General features: G+C 44.2%; 1 protein-coding gene across 1 annotated transcript; it reads right to left on the bottom strand.

The window, feature by feature from the left end:
* Positions 1-11,524: 11,524 nt before the first annotated feature.
* Positions 11,525-20,274, bottom strand: LOC142289961 (olfactory receptor 5AP2-like). Its single transcript, XM_075333906.1, has 4 exons — positions 20,192-20,274; positions 18,802-18,934; positions 11,903-12,818; positions 11,525-11,650 (listed from the first exon to the last, which is right to left on the bottom strand). Exons 3-4 carry the CDS (start codon positions 12,803-12,805, stop codon positions 11,525-11,527), a joined length of 1,029 nt encoding a protein of 342 aa, XP_075190021.1. The 5' UTR covers positions 12,806-12,818; positions 18,802-18,934; positions 20,192-20,274.
* Positions 20,275-20,555: the final 281 nt, after the last annotated feature.

The following is a 20,555-nucleotide window of genomic DNA, read 5'->3' as shown; positions in this document are numbered from 1 at the left end:
AGACAGACAGAGAGATAGATAGATAGATAGATAGATAGATAGATAGATAGATAGATAGATAGAGGGATAGATAGAGTCCCTGTGAGCACACTCTGCATTTCTCACGGTCGGCAGTGAGTTCACATTACCGGCCATGGGAAATGCCCTGTGGTTACCTCTGCTGTCTCGCTGCGAGGCTGCATTCAGCGCTGTGACAGTGTCAGTCACGGCTGGATGTAAGCAGTGCAGGACCTGTGGATTACGCCGGAGCTGTGGATTATGCCGGAGCGGTGTGTTTTGGAGGGGGTTAATAAAAGGGTGAACGAGGCTTGTTTGTGTTTTATTTAAAATAAAGGATTTTTCGGTGTGTTTTTTCACTTTACTTACGGGTTGATCATGTCAGCTGTCACATAGACGCTGCCATGATCAAGCCTGGAGTTAATGGCGGTGATCCGCCACCATTAACCCCTTGTATTACCTTGACTGCCACTGCTACACGGCAGCAAGAAGAGCCGGGGACACTCCGGTACGGTCGCATAATGCATGCGACAGTCCTGGGGCAGCTGCGGCTGATATTCTCGGCTGCGGGAGGGGGAGTGAGGCGGGGGACATTAACCCTGCCCCTCGCCCTCCCCAGCCTGAGAATACCGGGCCGCCGCTGTGTGCTTACCTCGGCTGGACGGTAAATATACAGTGGAGCCCACGTGCTTTGTTTTCTATATTTCCGTTTGATTTCTATGTGTGTTCTATGTGTCTGTGTTCTATGTCTGTGATGTCTGTGTGTGTCTGATATGTCTGTGATCTCTGTGTGTTTACTCTCTGCTCTGCTTCCTCTTCCTGTAATGATATCACTTCCCTGCAAAACCGCAGACAGCGATGTACATTACCGGAGGGAAACCGCGAAATACCGCAGGGAATAACGCAGGAAAACGCAGTGAACCACACAGAATTTGCTGCCTGCGTTATTCCCTGCGGGATTTCACGATTACATTGGAGTCAATGGAGTGAAATCCCGCAGTGACGTGCGGAAAAGAATTGACATGCAATTGTTTTTGCTGCGGGAATCCCGCAGCAAAACATGCAGCTGTCAAAATCCGCACAGTACGCACAGGATTTTTTTTTCCCATAGGTTTTGCTGGTGATTCACTGCAGAGATGTTATGAACATTTTCTGGAGTGAAACATGCAGCAAATCCGCAAAAAAAACGCGGCAAAATCCGGTAAGTGCCAACAGGGCCTCACACACGAACAGCGCCGTGACGCATGTACTGCAGAGAGGCCGGTGAACCTACTGCTCTTCTTCTTCTGTGGGACTGGAGCGCATAGCATCTCTATCTAAGGCCTGAAACACATATCCGTGAAACACGTGCGTGTTTGGTCCGTTTCCCTGTATACTGGAGACACGGCCAAACGTGCACCAATGTTATTGTATGATAAAAGCTCCACGTGCGTTTTTGATGCATGTCCATTTGTCCGTGTCCGTGATCCGTACCTGTGTGCGTTTTGCACGGAAGCATGTCCGTTTTCTGCACGCAACACGCAGCACGGACCCAATGAAAGTCAATGGGTCTGTGCGCACGTCCGAGTGACACGGACGCATCTCTGTATGCTCCCTGTACGTTTTGTGCTTTTTTCATGTGATGTCGGTCTTTTTTCTTTTTCTGTTTCGTTCTCTCCCTCAGTCCGTCGGTCGGTCTCTATGTCTGTCGGTCGGTCTCTCTGTCTTATCTGTCCCTCTAGCTGTCTGTCGGTCAGTTCCTCACCTCTCTCATACTTACCATTCCCCGATCTCCGGCGCGGCGCTGCACAGCTGTTATAAAAACTCCGGTGGCTTTTACTATTTTGAAAAAGCCGGCCGCCCATTAATCAATCTCGTATTCCCTGCTTTACCCGCCCACCGGCGCCTGTGATTGGTTGCAGTCACACACGCCCACCACGCTGAGTGACAGCTGTGTCACTGCACCCAATCACAGCAGCCGGTGGGCGTGTCTATACGGTGCAGTAAAATAAATAAATAAATAAATAAATAATTTAAAAAACCGGCGTGCGGTCCCCCCCATTTTAATACCAGCCAGATAAAGCCATACGGCTGAAGGCTGGTATTCTCAGGATGGGGAGCCCCACGTTATGGGGAGCCCCCCAGCCTAACAATATCAGTCAGCAGCTGCCCAGAATTGCCGCATACATTATATGCGACAGTTCTGGGACTGTACCCGGCTCTTCCCGATTTGCCCTGGTGCGTTGGCAAATCGGGGTAATAAGGAGTTATTGGCAGCCCATAGCTGCCACTAAATCCTAGACTAATCATGTCAGGCGTCTCCCCTAGATACCTTCCATGATTAATCTGTAAGTGACAGTTAAAAAACACACACACACACACGAAAAAATAATTTATTAGAAATAAAAAACACTAACAAAGTCCCTCATCACCAATTTATTAACCCCGACAAATTGTGGACTCTAAATATTGATATTAGCTGTTCTATGCTCCCTGCCTCAATAAACCTTGTTGGATTGTTCATCGGCCTGGTGTCTCTGCCTGCTCTGTCGCATACCCCGTCACATTAAGCTCTACGGTAAAACAGTGAAACATGATCTCCCTGCACTACTGCTCTCCATGCTGTGGGTCACAAGTTGGTTTAAGCCTGCAGTCTACAGAACGGCAGGGTTGCATCTAGAATGGAGTTACTTCTGTTAAGCGGGCTTTACACACTGCGATATCGCCCGAATTTTGTCGTTGGGGTCACGGTTTTGGTGACGCACTTCCGCAATCGTTAGCGATATAGCTTTGTGTAACAGCGTTCAGCGATGTAAAATCGTCGCAAAAGCGTGATTTATCGCTAATCGGCTACACGGGTCCTAATTCCCAAAAATCGTTACTTCAGCAGTAACGAGGTTGTTCCTCGTTCCTGCGGCATCACACATCGCTGCGTGTGACGCCGCAGGAGCGAGGAACGTCTCCCTACCTGCCTCCCGGCCGCTATGCGGAAGGAAGGAGGTGGGCGGGATGTTACGTCCCGCTCATCTCCGCCCCTCCGCTGCGATTGGGCGGCGGTTCAGTGACGTCGCTGTGACGCCGCACGGACCGCCCCCTTAGAAAGGAGGCGGTTCGCCGGTCACAGCGACGTCGCCGGACAGGTAAGTATGTGTGACGGCTCTGGGCGATGTTGTGCGGCACGGGCAGCGATATGCCCATGTCGCGCAACAGATGGGGGCGGGTACGCACACTAGCGATATCGGGACCGATATCGCAGTGTGTAAAGTAGCCTTTAGGGTTCATATCACAGGAATGGGAGTTTTGGGCCACAGATATGTGGATAATTCTACATAAGCGCTGCATGTTGAAGGGACTGCATATATGAGAGACTGAACAGGGAATGGGGTGATTTTATGTACATGGGATGTATGAGGAAAGAAGTGATTTTGTATGGGTGGTGCTGTGTGCTGGGGGGGATCTGCAGGAAAGGTGGTGGTGATCCTCGCATAGGGCACCGTGAGAATGAGGGTGTCGTTATGTGCTTGGGGTTGCTTGCTGGGGTGCTGCTGCTACATGCGTGAGTAAGGGTGATGTTTTGGATGGGAGCCTGCATGGTGATGCAATGACAAAGGCGCAGGCACACGAACAGGATGTCAGAGTCCGAACACGATGACATTCTCTCGCTGGAAATCTTGTGTGTGCATCAGTGCTATGATAGCGTATTAGTCTGCCAGAGCCTTGCTGGTGGACTCAACAGGATCCTGGATTAGGTTAGTATATGATGTTTTAAAATAAAACTTGAGGTTTGCGTTTCGGGGCATTATACAGTGTGGGAGCTAATGTAGGGGCTATTATGCCACTTGGGGGCTAATGCAGGGGCTATAATACAGTTTGGGGGCTAATGCATGGGCCATTAAATAGCTTGGGGCTAATGTTGGGGCCATTATACAGTTTGGGGCTAATGCGGGGGCTATTATAGAGTTTGAGAGTTAATGTGTAGGCCATGATAGAGTTTGGAGGCTACTGTGGGGGGTTTTATACAGTTTAGGGGCTAATCCAGAGAACCATTATACAGTGTGGGAGCTAATGTTGGGATTATTAAACAGTTTGAGGCCTAGCATGGGGGCAATCAATCATACAGTGTGAGAACCACTGTCTGACGCCCTCATACAGTGTAGAGGGCTCTCATACTGTACATTGTAAGGATATCTGTGGGGGGCTCTCATAAATTGTGGTGGATATTATACAGTGTGAAGCCTGTTTTACACGTTACAATTAATCATGTGATCGCATTTACGATCGCACCCGCCCCCATCGTTTCTGCGGCACGGGCAATTTGTTGCCCGTGTCGCACAATGCTGTAACCCCCCGTCACACGTACTTACCTTCCAAACGACGTCACTGTGGGCGGCGAACATCCACTTCCTGAAGGAGGAGGGACGTTCGGCGTCACAGCAACGTCACACAGTGGCCGGCCAATAGAAGTGGAGGGGCGGAGATGAGCGGTACGTAAACATCCCACCCACCTCTTTCCTTCCGCATTGCCGGCGGCCGCAGGTAAGCTGCAGTTCATCGTTCCCGGGGTGTCACACGGAGCGATGTGTGCTGCATCGGGAACAATGTACAACTGGACGTTCGATTTTTAGAAAATGAGCGACGTGTCAACGATGAACGAGAAGGTGAGTATTTCTGCTCGTTCATAGCTGTCACATGCTACGATATCACTAACGATGCCGGATGTGTGTCACTTACGACGTGACCCCACCGACATCTCGTTAGATATATCGTAGCGTAGTTTTGGACCTACTCTAGGGGTCATAAACAAGTGTGGAAAGTACTGTGGGGCCCATTATACAGTGTGGGTTTTACTGTGGGAGCCAATATACAGTGTAAGAGCTACTGTGGGGGTCATTATGCTGTATTTTGAAGGAGCAGTGGGGACATTATACTATGTATAGGGGAGTTGTTGGCCCATCATACTGTGTATAGCAAAGCTGTGGGCCCATCGTACTCCGTATATGTGCCGCCCCTGCAGCAGTCGAACCGCTGGTATCCGGGGGTGATTACTCGTGGCTCGAGGGTCTCCGGACCCGGGGGCTAGGGGCCACACTCAAATGAAGAAGGGGGTATTTACAGGGGAGATATAGATAGTTTGTGACGCCACCCATGGTGTGCGGTAATAGGGAGTACCGCCGCTGCCGTTAGGAGTGGGGCAGTTAGATGACGTTACCCTCCACGGGTAGGGAAAGTTCCCAGGACCCCAGATGATGAGATGAGGGTGCAGGGGGAGCGCAGGCTCGCTGGTTGCAGGGGTTAATCAGGTACTCACTCAGCAAGAAAGCAGATGCTGACAAAGTAGTAAACCAAGTCTCTGGGTGCCGCTGTCCTCTTTGGGAGCTCATCCGGCTCCCGTCCCCTGCAGTACTGCCTGGTGGTCTGTGGCCTGCCTCCTGGCACCATATAGGTAAGGATGGTTGACCTCGGGGAGATCAACATCCAACACCGCGGAGACACCATCACGTGTTTCTCAATGCAGTGACACTAGAAAAAGGCCCCCTGGGAAAATATGCAAAACAAGAATGCCGCAGAGACACCATCACATGTTTCTCAATGCTGGCAGGAAACTAGCCAGGTCTTTCACCGGTAAGGAACAACCACAGGAAGGGCAGTCTCCTGTCAAGTAAACCGCCTATACTAAAACATGGTATCCATCCACAGACAGCTGTTTCGGGGTATTTTCCCCTCATCAGTGTGGAGTAGTAAACTGGCTAGTGGGGGCCTAGTAGAAGACTACATAGGTAAGGATGATTGACCTCGGGGAGATCAACATCCAACACCGCGGAGATACCATCACGTGTTTCTCAACGCAGTGACACTAGAACAAGGCCCCCTGGGACCGTATTTTAAAGTGTCCTTTGTGGCCCATCAAATTGGAGCTTTCCGGGCCCCGCTCCCTGCTATGAGTAGCAAGGGGAGCTTGCTCTAAGGAGCTTACGCTTGGGATTTCAGTGGGCTGCTTTGCTTGGAAAGCCCTATCCCCCTCATTGCGCTAGTGCCCCCAATTTCTGAGCTTCGTGGGAACAATCCATATAGGCACTGTACTCCGCAGGTTAATTGCCGGGTTGCTTGAAGCTTCTCCCCGACCTAGGGTCTGTGTACCCCGTTGTGCCTTCGGTCCCAGCCCGGCTATTGAATTGCAGCTGCTGGCTATCCTCCAAGACTAGCCAAGCACCCAGTCCCAATTCCCACGACCGGATCTCTGACTCCTCCTGGTCCAGACCACCATCTGTGACCTAGTCTGTTTCTCCTCTGGGAGCTCCAACTCCCAGCTTCCTCAGAGCTCCTCACAGCTCGAGGGCTACCACTCCACTCTGGGGAGCTGCTACTCCCAGCTCCTCACTCACTGTGAGCTACTTTTTTTCCGTCTGTCAGCTCTGCTCTGTTCTCCACTTCCTCTCTCGCTGACTTCCCCCCTCCCCCCACTCTGTCTGCCCCCTAGGTGGTCGGCCCTATTCCAGCTTAAGCAGCCCACTGGTGTGCCTGACAGGTGTGGTGCGAGGTGTAACTAGGATTTGTGAATGCTGGTGGAGGCAGTATCGCAAGATAGGGTCCCAGAATCATGGGGGGTTGAGCCCTGCACGGGGAGAGAAAGATTGTGCAGAACCCTGTGACGACCTGACTAGTCCAGGGCATCACATATAGAGGAGCTGTGAGCCATTATACTGTGTATAGGGGACCTATGGGCCTATGATGCTGTATATGGGAAGTAGTGGGCCTATCATACTGTGGATAGGGGAGCTGTGGGCCCATCATACTGTGTATAGGAAAGCCATCTGCCCATTATACTGTATGTAACAGAGCTGTGGGCCAATTATACTCTGTGTAATGGAGCTGTGGACCCTTCATACTCTGTATAAGGGAGCCGTGCGCCCACCATACAGTGTATAGTGAAGCTTGTTTTGTGCGTGTAGGAAAAGTGGGCATCATAATGTGTGCGGGAATAATAATGTCACTGTGTGGGCATCATAATGTGGTAGCGACTGTGTGGGCATTACACTGTGTATGAAGGGACATTATGCACTGTGGGTGTATGAGGGACATCACTCCATGTATGAAGGATGGGGTGCATCATACTATATTGTGGGACATTATACTGTGTTTGGTGTCATCATACTGTGTGAAGGATACTGTCGGGGCATCATATTTTGTGGGATTATCAAAATTTATGAGGGAGGAGTGGTCTATCATATTGTGTGAGGGGACTGTGGGGTGACATATTGTGTGAGGGGAACTAGTGTGGTCGGGGCATTTAACTGTGTGGGGACTGTTGCATCATAGTGTGTGTAAACTGTCAGAACATTATACTGTGGGGGGAAGACGTCAGTGGAATTATACTGTGAGAGGCTGTGGGTGCATCATACTGTGTCGGGTGTATGGATAATTATAATGAATACTGTGGATGCGGGGGCTGTTGGGCTTCATGCTGTGTGAAAGGGACTGTAGAGACATCATAGTGGGGGGACTGTGAGGAAATCACACTGTGTGAGTGGAATTGTGGAGGCATCATTGTTTGTGTAGGAACAATGTTGGGGCATTGTGTTGGGTTTGTAAGAAAGTGGGCATCATAATATGTTAGGTAATCATTATATGTGAGAAGATGGGAGTGAAAGGGGGAAGTGGGAAGCAGAAGATGTGGGGAATTATAATGAGTGGTAGGACTATGGGTCATCATACTGTGTGAAGGGAACTGTGTGGGCATTGAACTGTGTGAATGCTTTGGGTGCAAACTACTACATATAGGGCATCATACTGTATAGGGAAGACTGAAGGAATCATAGTGTGGGGACTATGGCAGCATTTTACTGAGTTAGGTAAACTATAGTTTCTTATACTACGGTATGTGAGTGGCTGTCAGTGCATCATTCTGTGTACGTTGGCTGTGGGGGCATATTTTGTGCTGGGGACTGTGGGGGCATCATAATGTGGGGAAAACTATTGGAACATCATACTGTGAGGTGGACTGTGGGGGTATCAAACAATGATTTGGGGGCAATGTGAAGGCATTAAAATATATGGGAAGCAGCGTAATGCAAAGGGGAAAGTATGGTGGGTATCATGTGTGGAGGAACTGTAAGAGTATCATACTATGTTAGAGACTGAGGAGGCATCATGTTGTGTTTTGGGACAATATTGGGGCATCATATTCTTGTGGGCGATGGTGAGCAGCACAATGTGTGGGGAGAGTGTGAGGGACATCAAAATGTGTGGGAAAATGCTAGTAGCATCATACATTTTAAGATGACTATTGGGGCACTAGACTGTGTGGGGACTGTGGGAGCATCATACTATGTTGCTAGAGTGTACTGAGGAACATCATACAGTGTAGCTGGGCTCTGTTGGTATAATTCTGTGTTTGATGGACACAGTGGGGCCATGAAAGTGATATTGTACTGTGTAGAAACATAGATGAGCTTTATTAGGAAAAATATTTCTGTGTGGGCAAATATAAAGGATTGAGCGAAGTTAGGCAAGGGCCCAATTTAAAATCAAAGGACCAAAGGACTGCATAGATCAGAAACATGTTGCCCAGGGAAATGTGTGCTCTTTCTCTGCTCATCATTTGCCATTATTCATCATTTTATGCTGTTTGTCTCTACCACCCATATTTTTGAATGACCCAATAAAGCATTGGACTTTTTATGAAGACGAGTGACCGCAATCTTTATGAATTTAACATAAAAATGAAAAGTCAAAATAAAAAAAAGTAAGTGGGTGTTTGTGGCATCTGTGGCCTAACTCTCAAGGTCAAATAGGGAACAGAGCGCCTGTGAAGAACTCAAGTTGGGGACAGGTAGATGGTCACCTCTGTCCCACAATCGTGTGTACCAGACCTGAACTCTACAGAGGTTTACGGTCAGTAGACTGACTCCAGAGGTACAAGTCCTTAATTGGAGACTTGGCAGAGCCCTCGGCAAACAGGTCAGCACAGAAAATTGGGTAGACGAGACAAGTCCGATGGCAGTTGACAAGTTTATAGGGAACAGGTCCCTGTGGGTGGAACGAGACCCTGGTCAGGGAAGACTATATGACTTTATCATATGAAACTGTGGTGCCAACTAGCCAGGATGAGGATGGATAAACAACATCAGTAGTACCAGGAATGATGGAGCAGCCTAAAGTAAAAGTGTGCTTTAAAGTCGAAATAGCTGTATAAAATGTTCAATTGTTGTTACTGCAATACTGATGTGTTTAAAGTACTGTGTGTAACTGTCAGTTAAAGACTGTTAAGAAAGAATTCAGAATCTGTGTTGATCACTCCCCAGCAAAAGAATCTTTGTCTGCACGTTTGCTTAATCATGGGGTATGGCTTGTACACATAAAATCCACACACCCAGCCACGATCACTGCTGTGACCTATGCTTTCCCCCTTGCTCTGTGGAAGTGGCCAGGGCGAGGACAACTGAAGGACTGCTGAGCCACTTGTCCATGACAACTGCCTCACGCCACCCCCACGTCATATATATATACACACACAGTACAGACCAAAAGTTTGGACACACCTTCTCATTCAAAGTTTTCTTTATTTTCAGGACTCTGAAAATTGTAGATTCACATTGAAGGCATCAAAACTATGAATTAACACATGTGGAATTAAATACTTAAAAAAGTGTGAAACAACTGAAAATATGTGTTATATTCTAGGTTCTTCAAAGTAGCCACCTTTTGCTTTGATTGCTGCTTTGCACACTCTTGGCATTCTCTTAATGAGCTTTAAGAGGTAGTCACCGGAGATGGTTTTCCAACAGTCTTGAAGAAGTTCCCAGAGATGCTTAGCACTTGTTGGCCTTTTTGCCTTCACTCTGCGGTCCAGTTCACCCCAAACCATCTCGATTGGGTTCAGGTCTGGTGACGGTGGAGGCCAGGTCATCTGGCGTAGCACCCCATCACTCTCCTTCTTAGTCAAATAGCCCTTACACAGCCTGGCCGTGTGTTTGGGGTCATTGTCCTGTTGAAAAATAATTGATGGTCCAACTAAACGCAAACCGGATGGAATAGCACGCCGCTGCAAGATGCTGTGGTAGCCATGCTGGTTCTGTATGCCTACAATTTTGAATAAATCCCCAACAGTGTCACCAGCAAAGCACCCCCACACCATCACACCACCTTGTCCATGGTTCATGGTGGGAACCAGCCATGTAGAGTCCATCCGTTCACCTTTTCTACAAAGACACGGTGGTTGTATCCAAAGATCTCAAATTTGGACTCATCAGACCAAAGCACAGATTTCCACTGGTCTAATGTCCATTCCTTGTGTTCTTTAACCCAAACAAGTCTCTTCTGCTTGTTGCCTGTCCTTTGCAGTGGTTTCCTAGCAGCCATTTTACCATGAAGGTCTGCTGCACAACGTCTCCTATTAACAGTTGCTCTAGAGATGAGAAGGTGTGTCCAAACTTTTGTTCTGTACTGTATATATATATATATATATATATATATATATATATTTTACAGTTGTGCTCAAAAGTTTACATACCATGGCAGATTTTTTGCTTTCTTGACCTTTTTTTCAAGAATATAAATGATAACACAAAAACTTTTTTTCCACTCATAGTTAGTGGTTGGGTGAGGCCATTTATTGTCAAACTACTGTGTTTTCTCTTTTTAAATAATAATGACAACCAAAAACATCCAAATGACCCTGATTATAAGTTCACATACCCTGATGATTTTGGCCTTAGGCTGCTTTCACACATCCGGTTTTTGCAGTGCGGCACACTCCGGCTCAAAAACCTATGCAACAGATGCAGCAAAAAAAACGGATCCATTGCATACGTTTTTCCATGCGGCCCGTCCGTTTTTTGACGGATGCGGCTTGATACTAAGCATGCGCAATTCAAAAAACCGCGTCCGGCGGTCGGAGGTGTTTTTTGCCGCAGGACGCCGCATCCGGCATCCATAGGTTTGCGTTATAAATCGCGCCGGATCCGGCGTGATGCGTCTTTTTCGCCGCAGTCAAAAACGTTCACTTGAACGTTTCATCCGGCCGCCGCATCGGCTAAATAGGCCGCATCCGGCAAAAACCGTACGCAACGCAAGGCCATGTGGCATATTCCAGCGCTAATAAAAGTCTATGTGGAAAAACCGCACCCGGCGGGAAAAAAAACGGATGCGGTTTTCCCGCAAAGCGCCGTATTGTGCCGCACAGCAAAAACCGGATGTGTGAAAGCAGTCTTATATGCACAGAAGTAGACACAAATGGGTTTGAATGGCTAATAAAGGTAATAGCCTCACCTGTGACCTGTTTGCTTGTAATCAGTGTGTGTGCATAAAAGCTGAGTGAGTTTCTGGGATCCGGACAGACTCTTGCATCTGTCATCCAGCCACTGACGTTTTTGGATTGTGAGTCATGGGGAAAGAGCATCAATTATTCTTGTATTTTCTTCTCAGAATGTCCACCCAATATGTGTAGTGTTGGTGGTTACCAGTGATGAGCAAGCACTACCATACTCGCATGCTCAGTACTCGTAATAAGTAGTCAGACTCTTGAAAGGGCTCGACTCGAGTACCGAGGTTAATAGAAGTCAATGGTGAACTGGAGCATTTTTGTGGAAGCTACTTGGGAAAAATACTTGAGTTTCCCATTGATTTCCATTATACTCGGGACACTAGTCAAACCTTTCCGAGTGTCCAACTGCTTGTTACAAGTACTGAGCACATGAGCATGATAGTGCTCGCTCATCACTAGTGGTTACACATATTTAGTAACTCACTTCCACCACCTGCAATAGTATTGTGGAACAGATCGTTTAATTCTGAATTTTCTAATAGGGTATTTGAAAACCAGGTAACTCATTAATTATTCAAATGATTTACAATAGGTAACGTTGCCCCTGAAAGTATACATACACTATAGTAACAACTTAGTTCTATATTTGTCTCTGATTTTTATAAATGCTCTTGTGACTTCCTTATTTCTTAAGCTATAGATTAATGGGTTAAGCATGGGAATAATAACCGTATAGAACACAGAAGCAATTCTGTCTTGGCTCATAGCATAACTAGAAGATGGTCGTAAGTACATGAAGACAATGGTACTGTAGAATATGCCAACTGTCATAAGGTGGGATGTACAAGTAGAAAATGCTTTCTTCCTTCCTTGCTGAGAATTTATGCTTAATATGGTTGATATTATATAGCTATATGACACCATGATAGTGGTTAAAGAGCTGATTTCAGCAAGACCTCCAAAAATGAACATCACAAGCTCATTTACGGTGGTGTCAATGCAAGAGAGCTTTAAAAGCGGTGGGACATCACAGTAGAAGTGGTCTATTTTGTTGCTCCGACAGAATGGTAATTGGAAAGTGCATGACGTATGAATGGATGCATTCAGATAACCCCCAAGGTAAGCAAAGCCTACAAGTTGCCTGCAGAACCTCTTCTTCATTATTATCATATATAAAAGTGGGTTGCAGATGGCAACATAGCGATCATAAGCCATTATCCCTAGCAAGAAACATTCAAGCGTAACTGAAGCTCCAAACAGATACATCTGCATTGCACATTCAACTAATGAAATAGTCTTTGTAGATGACAGGAAATTAGCTAAGGTCTTTGGTGTGATGATGGTAGAGTAACAAAGGTCTAAAAAAGAAAGGTTGTTAATGAAAAAGTACATTGGACTATGAAGCCGGGAATCTCCACTGATGGTGAGCATGATGCCAATATTAGCTAGCAAGGTTAGAACATAAAATGTCAAAAATAAAATAAACAGGAGTATCTGGAGCTGAGGATCATCAGTAAGACCCGAGAGGACAAAGTAAGAAGGTCTTGTGCTGTTAAAACTACTCATATCTTTCTTCTTCCTAAAGATGAAAGCAGAAAGAAATATTACAGCAGATCTTGTGAATATGGCTTAGTAATTGACATGGATTTTTTTATTCTAATTTTTTTTTTTTTACAAAAGCATTACACAAACAAATTGTTTAAAAATAACTATACATTATTATTTAGGTTAATAAAATGTAAAGGGGTTCCCTTTCAATGGAACAAAAAAAAAACATATTAACTATACTGGATCAAAAACTACCACACATTTGTGTAATTTTCACCTCTGTCAGCCTCTTTTCTGTGTCCATACAGCAGCTTGTACCAAGTGGCCAGGATGCAAAAGAATTTCCCAAAATTGCATTGCAGTCAGTTTCTGTTAACTCGTCTTTACTTCGCCTCTTCATTGTAATATGACTACAGTTGAGGTGGGCCTACACTTCAACCAAAGGAGAAACAAAATGGGGCACGACTACAGTTGAATTATAGACATAATAGACATATTTACAGGTCTATTGTTCGTTTATGACACGACTTTTCATATACTCTATTGAATTTTGAACAATACTTTTTGTAAGAAAATCTGTTTAGAAACTGGTTTGGTAGACTGTGTTAAAGTAAGGAAAGAGTCAATATCTTCAGACCTGCCAAAACATTCTTAGGATATGGGATTTCAATTTTGTAACAAAGACTTGTTGAATGAATGTGGCATAGCTGATTGGATGCTGGGAATGTCTTTACTTATTATGCAGTTATGCATTCTACTATTTGTTATCATGTAAAAAACGTCTACATTTATGCGTGGTAAATCTATATTTTAGAGGAATATAAAAGTGATAATTCTAGTTAAAATTTAAGAGAGCTTTGTTCTCAATGACCCTGGAACAATGGAACCAGTGCTACACGAACCTCACAAGAGGTAGCCATGAAATCTCCCTGTCGGAAACATCTATTAGGCTCTTCCACAGGGCCTACTATGTCCCGACTTTCCTGAGGGCGGTCTATCCTAGAACCTCGGACAGCTGCTTTAGAGGGTGTGGACAAATAGGTGACATGGCCCATATTTGGTGGAATTGCCGGATAGTAGCAGATCTATGGAAGTCCATGGGAAATGTTATTAAATATTTTAGCACTTGACGCAACATCGACTCACCAGAGGTGTTGCTTTTCAATGAAGAACCCGCCGGAACCTGTAATAGTTGTCATAGGTTGATTACTTTTATTACCCTTGCTACCAAAATACATATAGCCAGTCAATGGAAGTCGTCCACCCTCTCGAGCAGCATGGTCCTACAAAAGGTCCATAATATCATGCTTTACGAAAAAATAGAGGCCATCAGGAATGATACAGTCGAAGCATTCCATAAGACTTGGGACCCCTGGTTACACTCACAGCTAACAAGCGACACGGCGGTAAATGCTATCTCTATGTCAATGTAGTACTTAGGGCACCTTGACCTCCGTGTAAGCTTTATCTTGGCCAATCTAATCACTGCCGATATGCAGCATCTGGTTCAGATAGGGGTGACATCATAGTATCTCTCTTTTTTTTTTTTTCCCCTCTTCCCTTCCCTTTCTTGTCTGCTATTCTTGTTCCAGTTCCATAGATTCCTTAAATAGGTCTGGGTTCTCCGACAGTTACAATGTTTCATGAAACAGGAATGTTCGAGACTTAAGGCGGCTTTACACGGTAGCGATATCGCTAGCAATTTGTAGCGATAGCGAGCGTGTAAGTACCCGCCCCCGTTGCGCATGCGATTGTTTGTGATCGCTGCCGTAGCGAACATTATCGCTACGGCAGCGTCACACATATTTACCTGGTTGGCGGCGTCACTGTGACTGCCGAACAATCCCTCCTTCAAGGAAGAGGGACGTTCGGCATCACAGCGATGTCACCGCAACGTCACTAAGCGGCCGGCCAATCAAAGCGGAGGGGCGGAGATGAGCAGGACGTAACATCCCACCCACCTCCTTCCTTCCGCATTGTGGCTGGCGGCAGGTAAGGAGACGTTCCTCGCTCCTGCGGTGTCACACATAGCGATGTGTGCTGCCGCATGAGCAATGAACCAACTGGATAAACAACCCTTACCGATTTTTGAGTTTGGGACGACCTCTCCATGGTGAACGATTTTCACCATTTTTGAGGTCGCTTAAGGTCACTGGTCAGTGTCACATGCTGCGATATCGTTAATGACGCCGGATGTGCGTCACTAACAACTTGACCCCGACGACAAACCATTAACGATATCGTAGCGTGTAAAGCCCCCTTAAGTCGCATTATGGCACCCACTCATTTCATATATTTCTATATGCCTGTCAAACTTTTAGCTCATAACTCTTTTCCACTACGAAACAGTTTGCAAGTTACTCATTTTCCGTGGTTATTAGGAGAGAATATTATACTGTTGATTGACTCATGCCGTGACACTATAAATTATACATATGCCACTGCCACTGTAATGTCATATTTCAAATGTTATTGTCTTGAACTTTTCAATTAAAGATGGTTGAAACTAAAATTTAAGAGAGCTTTGGAAATCACATGCCTGTTTATTTCTTTAATTCTCACTGGTGCTGTAGAATGAATCTCAGAAACCTTTAATTGAAGTGAGAATTACTCCAACAACTGCTATGACTAAAAGGTACTAATGCAGCTGACTTTTTTTTGTCTTGTCTTGCCGTAGCACAGATCTTGCATTCTACTATTAGGCAGTCATCATCAGGGTCCAGCTTACCAAATGTGCATATGTGCACAGGTACCCTGCAGGCAAAGAGTCCCACTCTTACCATAAAAAAAGTTGTGCCTACTTTCTTAGATCACTTTAAAGGAGTTTTACTGCTTTCTACTCACAATCACTGGTGGTTTAGCATTTTGTGCAAAATTTTGTGGAAATGTCTAGTTATCCATGGTGAGACTGTAACAGTCTTCAAATAGGCAATTAGAAATCAAAGAGCCCTTATACTATGTATATAGGGGGCTGTATTGTTGTCATTTTAGATAACATACTTTGAAGTTACAAAAGTGTAAATAAAAGATTGATAGCACTTCCTGACATGCAAGTGTGAACAGGTGCATACTGAACATGAGATATATTATAACAAATAAAGAGACAGGAATATACTGAAATGTTAACAATGAATATAGGAATCTAAACATACATTACTCCTAAGAAAATATGTCTGAAAATTGTGATACTTACCATATAAAAGGGCCAGTTTTACAGTCCCTGACATAAGTTCTGTCGCTTATCCATATTATGTAAATAAAAGCTTATAACCTGACTTTAAATTCATCCATTGGTCTCATAAATTACTCTTTTGAAAGCTGAAACCCTCCCAAATTTGCTTTAGGTTATGAAAATAAAGTTGCTGCAAAGCTGAAATATTGATCATTTAATGAACACAGAAAGGTCAGATTTTGGCAAGACAAAAGTTTTGTCACCCACAGAAAGTAATGTGGAATTCAAACAAATAATTAACTTCTAATACAAAGATATGCTGCATAACATTGGTGAATGAAGTTGTGGTATTAGAGCCATATTTAATATTTTGTGTGACTTCCATGAGCTTGAAGGACTGCATCCATGCGGCTCAACAATGATTCATACAATTTATTGATGAAGTCGTCAGGAATAGCAAAGAATGCAGTCTTACATGCCTCCCAGAGTTCATCTAGATTCTTTGGTTTTGTCTTCCAAGCTTCCTCTTTCATCCTACCCCAAACATGCTCAATGATGTTCATGACAGGTGACTGGGCTGGCCAGTCTTTTGAGCACCTTGATCTTCTTTGCCAGGAGGAACTTTGTTGTAGAGATGGATGTATGAGATGGAGCACCATCCTGTTGCAGAATTTGACCCCTTTTATAATTGGGAATGTAATAGGTAGCTAATACTTTTTGATATTTTAGGCTACTGATATTGACTTCCACCTTGCAAATGTTTCGTACACCCCCGTACTGAATGTAACCCCAGACCATGATCTTTCCACCACCAAACTTAACTGTTTTCTGGATCTATACGGGCTCTAGTAGGTCTCCTGCAGTATTTGCGGCGGCTGTGGTGTAATTCAACTAAACATTCATCAGAGAAATCCACATTCTGCCACTTTTCCAACATCCATCTGTTTAGCAGGCTGTGGGACTTGGCAAATGCCACACGGTTTTATAAATGACTTTTGTTTAGTGCTGGCTTCTGGGAACTGATTCGACCATGGAGGCCATTTCGAGACAGAATCCTACAAACTGTTCTAGTTGACAGAGGGACTTGAGGTGACCAGGCCTTTTGGAGCTCTGCTGCAGTGGAAGAGGGGCTGGCTTTGGATTTTCTAACCAACAAACGTTCCTTCTGAGCAGTTGTCTTGCGGTGTCTGCTGGACCTGGGCTTGTCAAAAACATCTCCAGTCTCTTCAAATCTTTTTTTAATTCTTTGTACTTGACGTTGAGACACATTAAAGGTGCCAGCCACCTCTGCAGTAGATCTGGTCTTCAGCCTCTTAATAATCAAGGTTATGGTCGCAGGGTGGATTTTTGGCATGTTGTCAGAGGTCAAGTTGCAGTTCAAGTGAAGGTCTGGGGTGCTGGATTTCTTTTTATACACACCCACTAATTAACCGATTAGAGAGCACAGGTGAGGATGTAAACTAGGATTGGGTGCATTATATGACAAGGCGACAAAACTTTTATCTTGGAAAAATCTGACCTTTCTGTGTTCATTAAATGATCAATATTTCAGCTTTGCAGCAACTTTATTTTCATAACCTAAACCAAATTTGGGAGGGTTTCAGCTTTCAAAATAGTAATTTCTGAAACCAATGGATGAATTTAAAGTCAGGTTATAAGCTTTTATTTACATAACATGGATAAGCGGCAGAACTTCTGTCGGGGACTGTATGTGAGCCCAAAAGCCAATGTCAAGATGTATTTTTTAATGTTGCGTCTCTGTCTCCTCTAATGCCTCTCTTCGGATTAAAAAAAAATCATATCTTCATTTGCCATTTGCAACTGTCTCTTTATTTGTTATCATATATCTCATGTTCAGTTTTTACCTGTTTACATTTGCTTGCTAGGAAGTGCCATCATTACTTAGATTATGGGGTCATGCTTTCTGTGATTGAGCGCTTCTTCGCATCAGCCTTAGGTAATTTTATCTCTTTATTAGAGAAAGTTACAAAAGTGTGTCATGAAGACAAGTTATTGTGACACCACAAGTGGTGAATTCAAAGGGTTGACCTTTTCAAAGATTATTGCTCCAAAAACTTAGGGATTAAAAAAAAATAGCTCTTATTGTGCTGGGGTCCAGTTCTATCTTTCTCTGCTGCTATGGTCTTTATTTAGCAACTGCAGCAGAGACGCTACATAGACAGTGCGACGGGCAGCCAGCCAGTAACTGGCTGCAGCACTACTGATGTGATGCTAACGCTGCAACCGATCAAGAAAAATGGCAACAGTGGGGAGACGTTGTGAGTAAAAGCTGTTTTTGTTTTATTTTTTAATCTCTGAGCCTTTGGAGCAACAATCTTAGAAATGACAGGACCCCTTTAAAGGGAATTTGTCACTAGGTTTTTACCACCCAATCTGAACAGCTGCGTGATGAAGTAAAAGAGACCCTGATTCCAGCAATCTGTCACTCCCTGGGCTGCTTAGTGTAGCTTTTATAAAATCACTAATTAATCAGCAGTAGATGACCATTAGAGGACTACTTGGTGTGCTGCCAGGTAGTCCAGCAGCTGCATGAGCTCATTATAACCCTGCTATAAATTCAAATAACTGCTAGATCTGCAGCAGAGAAAACAGTGATTTTATCAAAATAACAGCAAGCAGCTCAATAAGTGACACATCGCTGTAATCAGGGTCTCTGTCTCTACATTATGCTGCTCTCAGATGGGGGAGCAAAAACGTGCTGCCATATTCCCTTTAAGAAATTGCAATATCAATTGATTTTTGAAAGAAAAGCGGATTTCAGTCCAGTAAACTTCTGTACATCACAACTAGTTTCAACCAGGTAAGCACATTATAGACATACCATATATACCATCAAATTAGTGGCCAAAGTGGTCTTCTTGCACAAGGTTCCATTCTTGTTCTCCACAGCTGCTTTTTATGGCATAATCATTCCACGTCAGAGCATTGTATAAACTGCAGCTAGAGTTTTCAGTCTGAAATGGTATATTTATTAGCAGAGTAACACATTTACAAAAAATATAGTACATTAAATGACATCAAAATCAGTTGTAAATGTAGACTGTGTAAGATAGTGATGCTGGTACCTGTAGTACTATGAGATTCATAACAGCTTGTCGGCCTATTCCCATACCTCCACCCATGGGTGTGTCCTATATGTTATAATGGTGTCTAATTGTTGCCACATGGTCAGTGTGTGGAGGTTGCTATACCTCTGGAAGGAATCCCTGAGAGAGAGGATTCACTTATCCTGGGCGGGAACAGACCGTAGCCTATGTTTGTGTTCCTTTTGAAGCCAGTAAAGGGCTTATGTTATGTTGCTGGAGACTTGGTTTATGTGTTTGAAATAAACTTGCTGGACTACTGATTTTACCTCACGAAGCAAGCTTAAGTGAGTGATTCCTCACAACTGATATAAACATTTTCCACTAAAAATAATCAAGTGCATATTATATATTACTGCAATGTTTCATACAGAAAGTTAAAATAAAGCATTAAGTGAAAACTGCTCCCAATAGTGTAAAGGGTCGTAACTAGGGATGATCGAATATCACAAATATTTGGCAATATTCAGCTTCGCGAATATTTGACGAATAGGTCTCTGCTATGCGAATATTCGATGCGCAATGTAAGTCTATGAGAAGCCCGAATAGTTGCTATTCGGCAACTAGTCGGGTTTCCCATAGACTTACATTGGTATCGAATATTCGCAAATAGTCCAACAGCGGTGACCTATTCGTCGAATATGGGCGTAGCCAAATATCTGAGGTATTCAATCATCCCTAGTCGTAACTAAGGACTAACAGAATAAGTATACCCTTTATAAAAGTCTTTATTTAAAATACAGTAGTATATAGTGCGATACACTGTAGCTAATAAGCTAAAATTAAATAAAACCTAAGAGATAGATAGCAAGGCACCTATTAAGTAATCCTATAACTGTCCCTAAAAGGCCCTATAAAAATGTATCCCTGCCTACCTGCAGAGTTTGGCACCCTACGAAATGCTATAATGGCACCCTGCTGAGTGATATCTGGTTCTAACTAGTCCTAGTATATACTCAAATTATGATCTAGGGTATAGGAACTTGTATAGGGCAAACAGTAAGTCCCAACATATAGGGCTAAGCATAGAATAATAAATGAATGAAAGGCGTTACAAAAAAATTAAAGGATTGTCCTGTTGATAAAACTTGAATATCTTAAATCACACATAAAAAAATAATGCTTTACCTAATCTAACAGTGAAATGTAATATTTGATGATGGATGATCCATGTAAGTCCCATTTGCTCTGCACCTTGAAGGGCTTTAGTATAGGTTTGCAGCCTGAAAAGGCATTAGTATACTATAGGTCATCAATATATGATCGGTGGGGGTTCAAAACCGAGCCCCCCACCTACCAGTCAGATAAATTTTGCTTTGACAGTGGCTGGACATTAGCAAAGTTTAGGATAGAACAATGCAACTCCACTTGGTCCTATAGCTAGATCATTTTTTTGTTATATTCAGATGTTAAAATTAGAGAGCTGGAATTTAATAAGTGTTCTGTCTAACCGTTAAGGCCCCGTCACACACACAGATAAATCTTTGGCAGA

Source organism: Anomaloglossus baeobatrachus, chromosome 2 (genome assembly GCF_048569485.1).
Source record: "Anomaloglossus baeobatrachus isolate aAnoBae1 chromosome 2, aAnoBae1.hap1, whole genome shotgun sequence".
In the NCBI taxonomy this organism is placed as follows: domain Eukaryota; kingdom Metazoa; phylum Chordata; class Amphibia; order Anura; family Aromobatidae; genus Anomaloglossus; species Anomaloglossus baeobatrachus.
The sequence above is the reverse complement of the archived record's forward strand: the minus strand, read 5'-3'. Positions and strand labels throughout refer to the sequence as shown.

Coding starts and splice junctions, on each gene's coding strand:
- LOC142289961 (XM_075333906.1), bottom strand. CDS start 12,805: ATGAGTAGTTTTAACAGCACAAGACCTTCTTACTTTGTCCTCTCGGGT. Junction 11,651..11,902: donor AGGAAGTCACAAGAGCATTT/ATAAAAATCAGA, acceptor AGTACTTGTAAC/AAGCAGTTGGACACTCGGAA.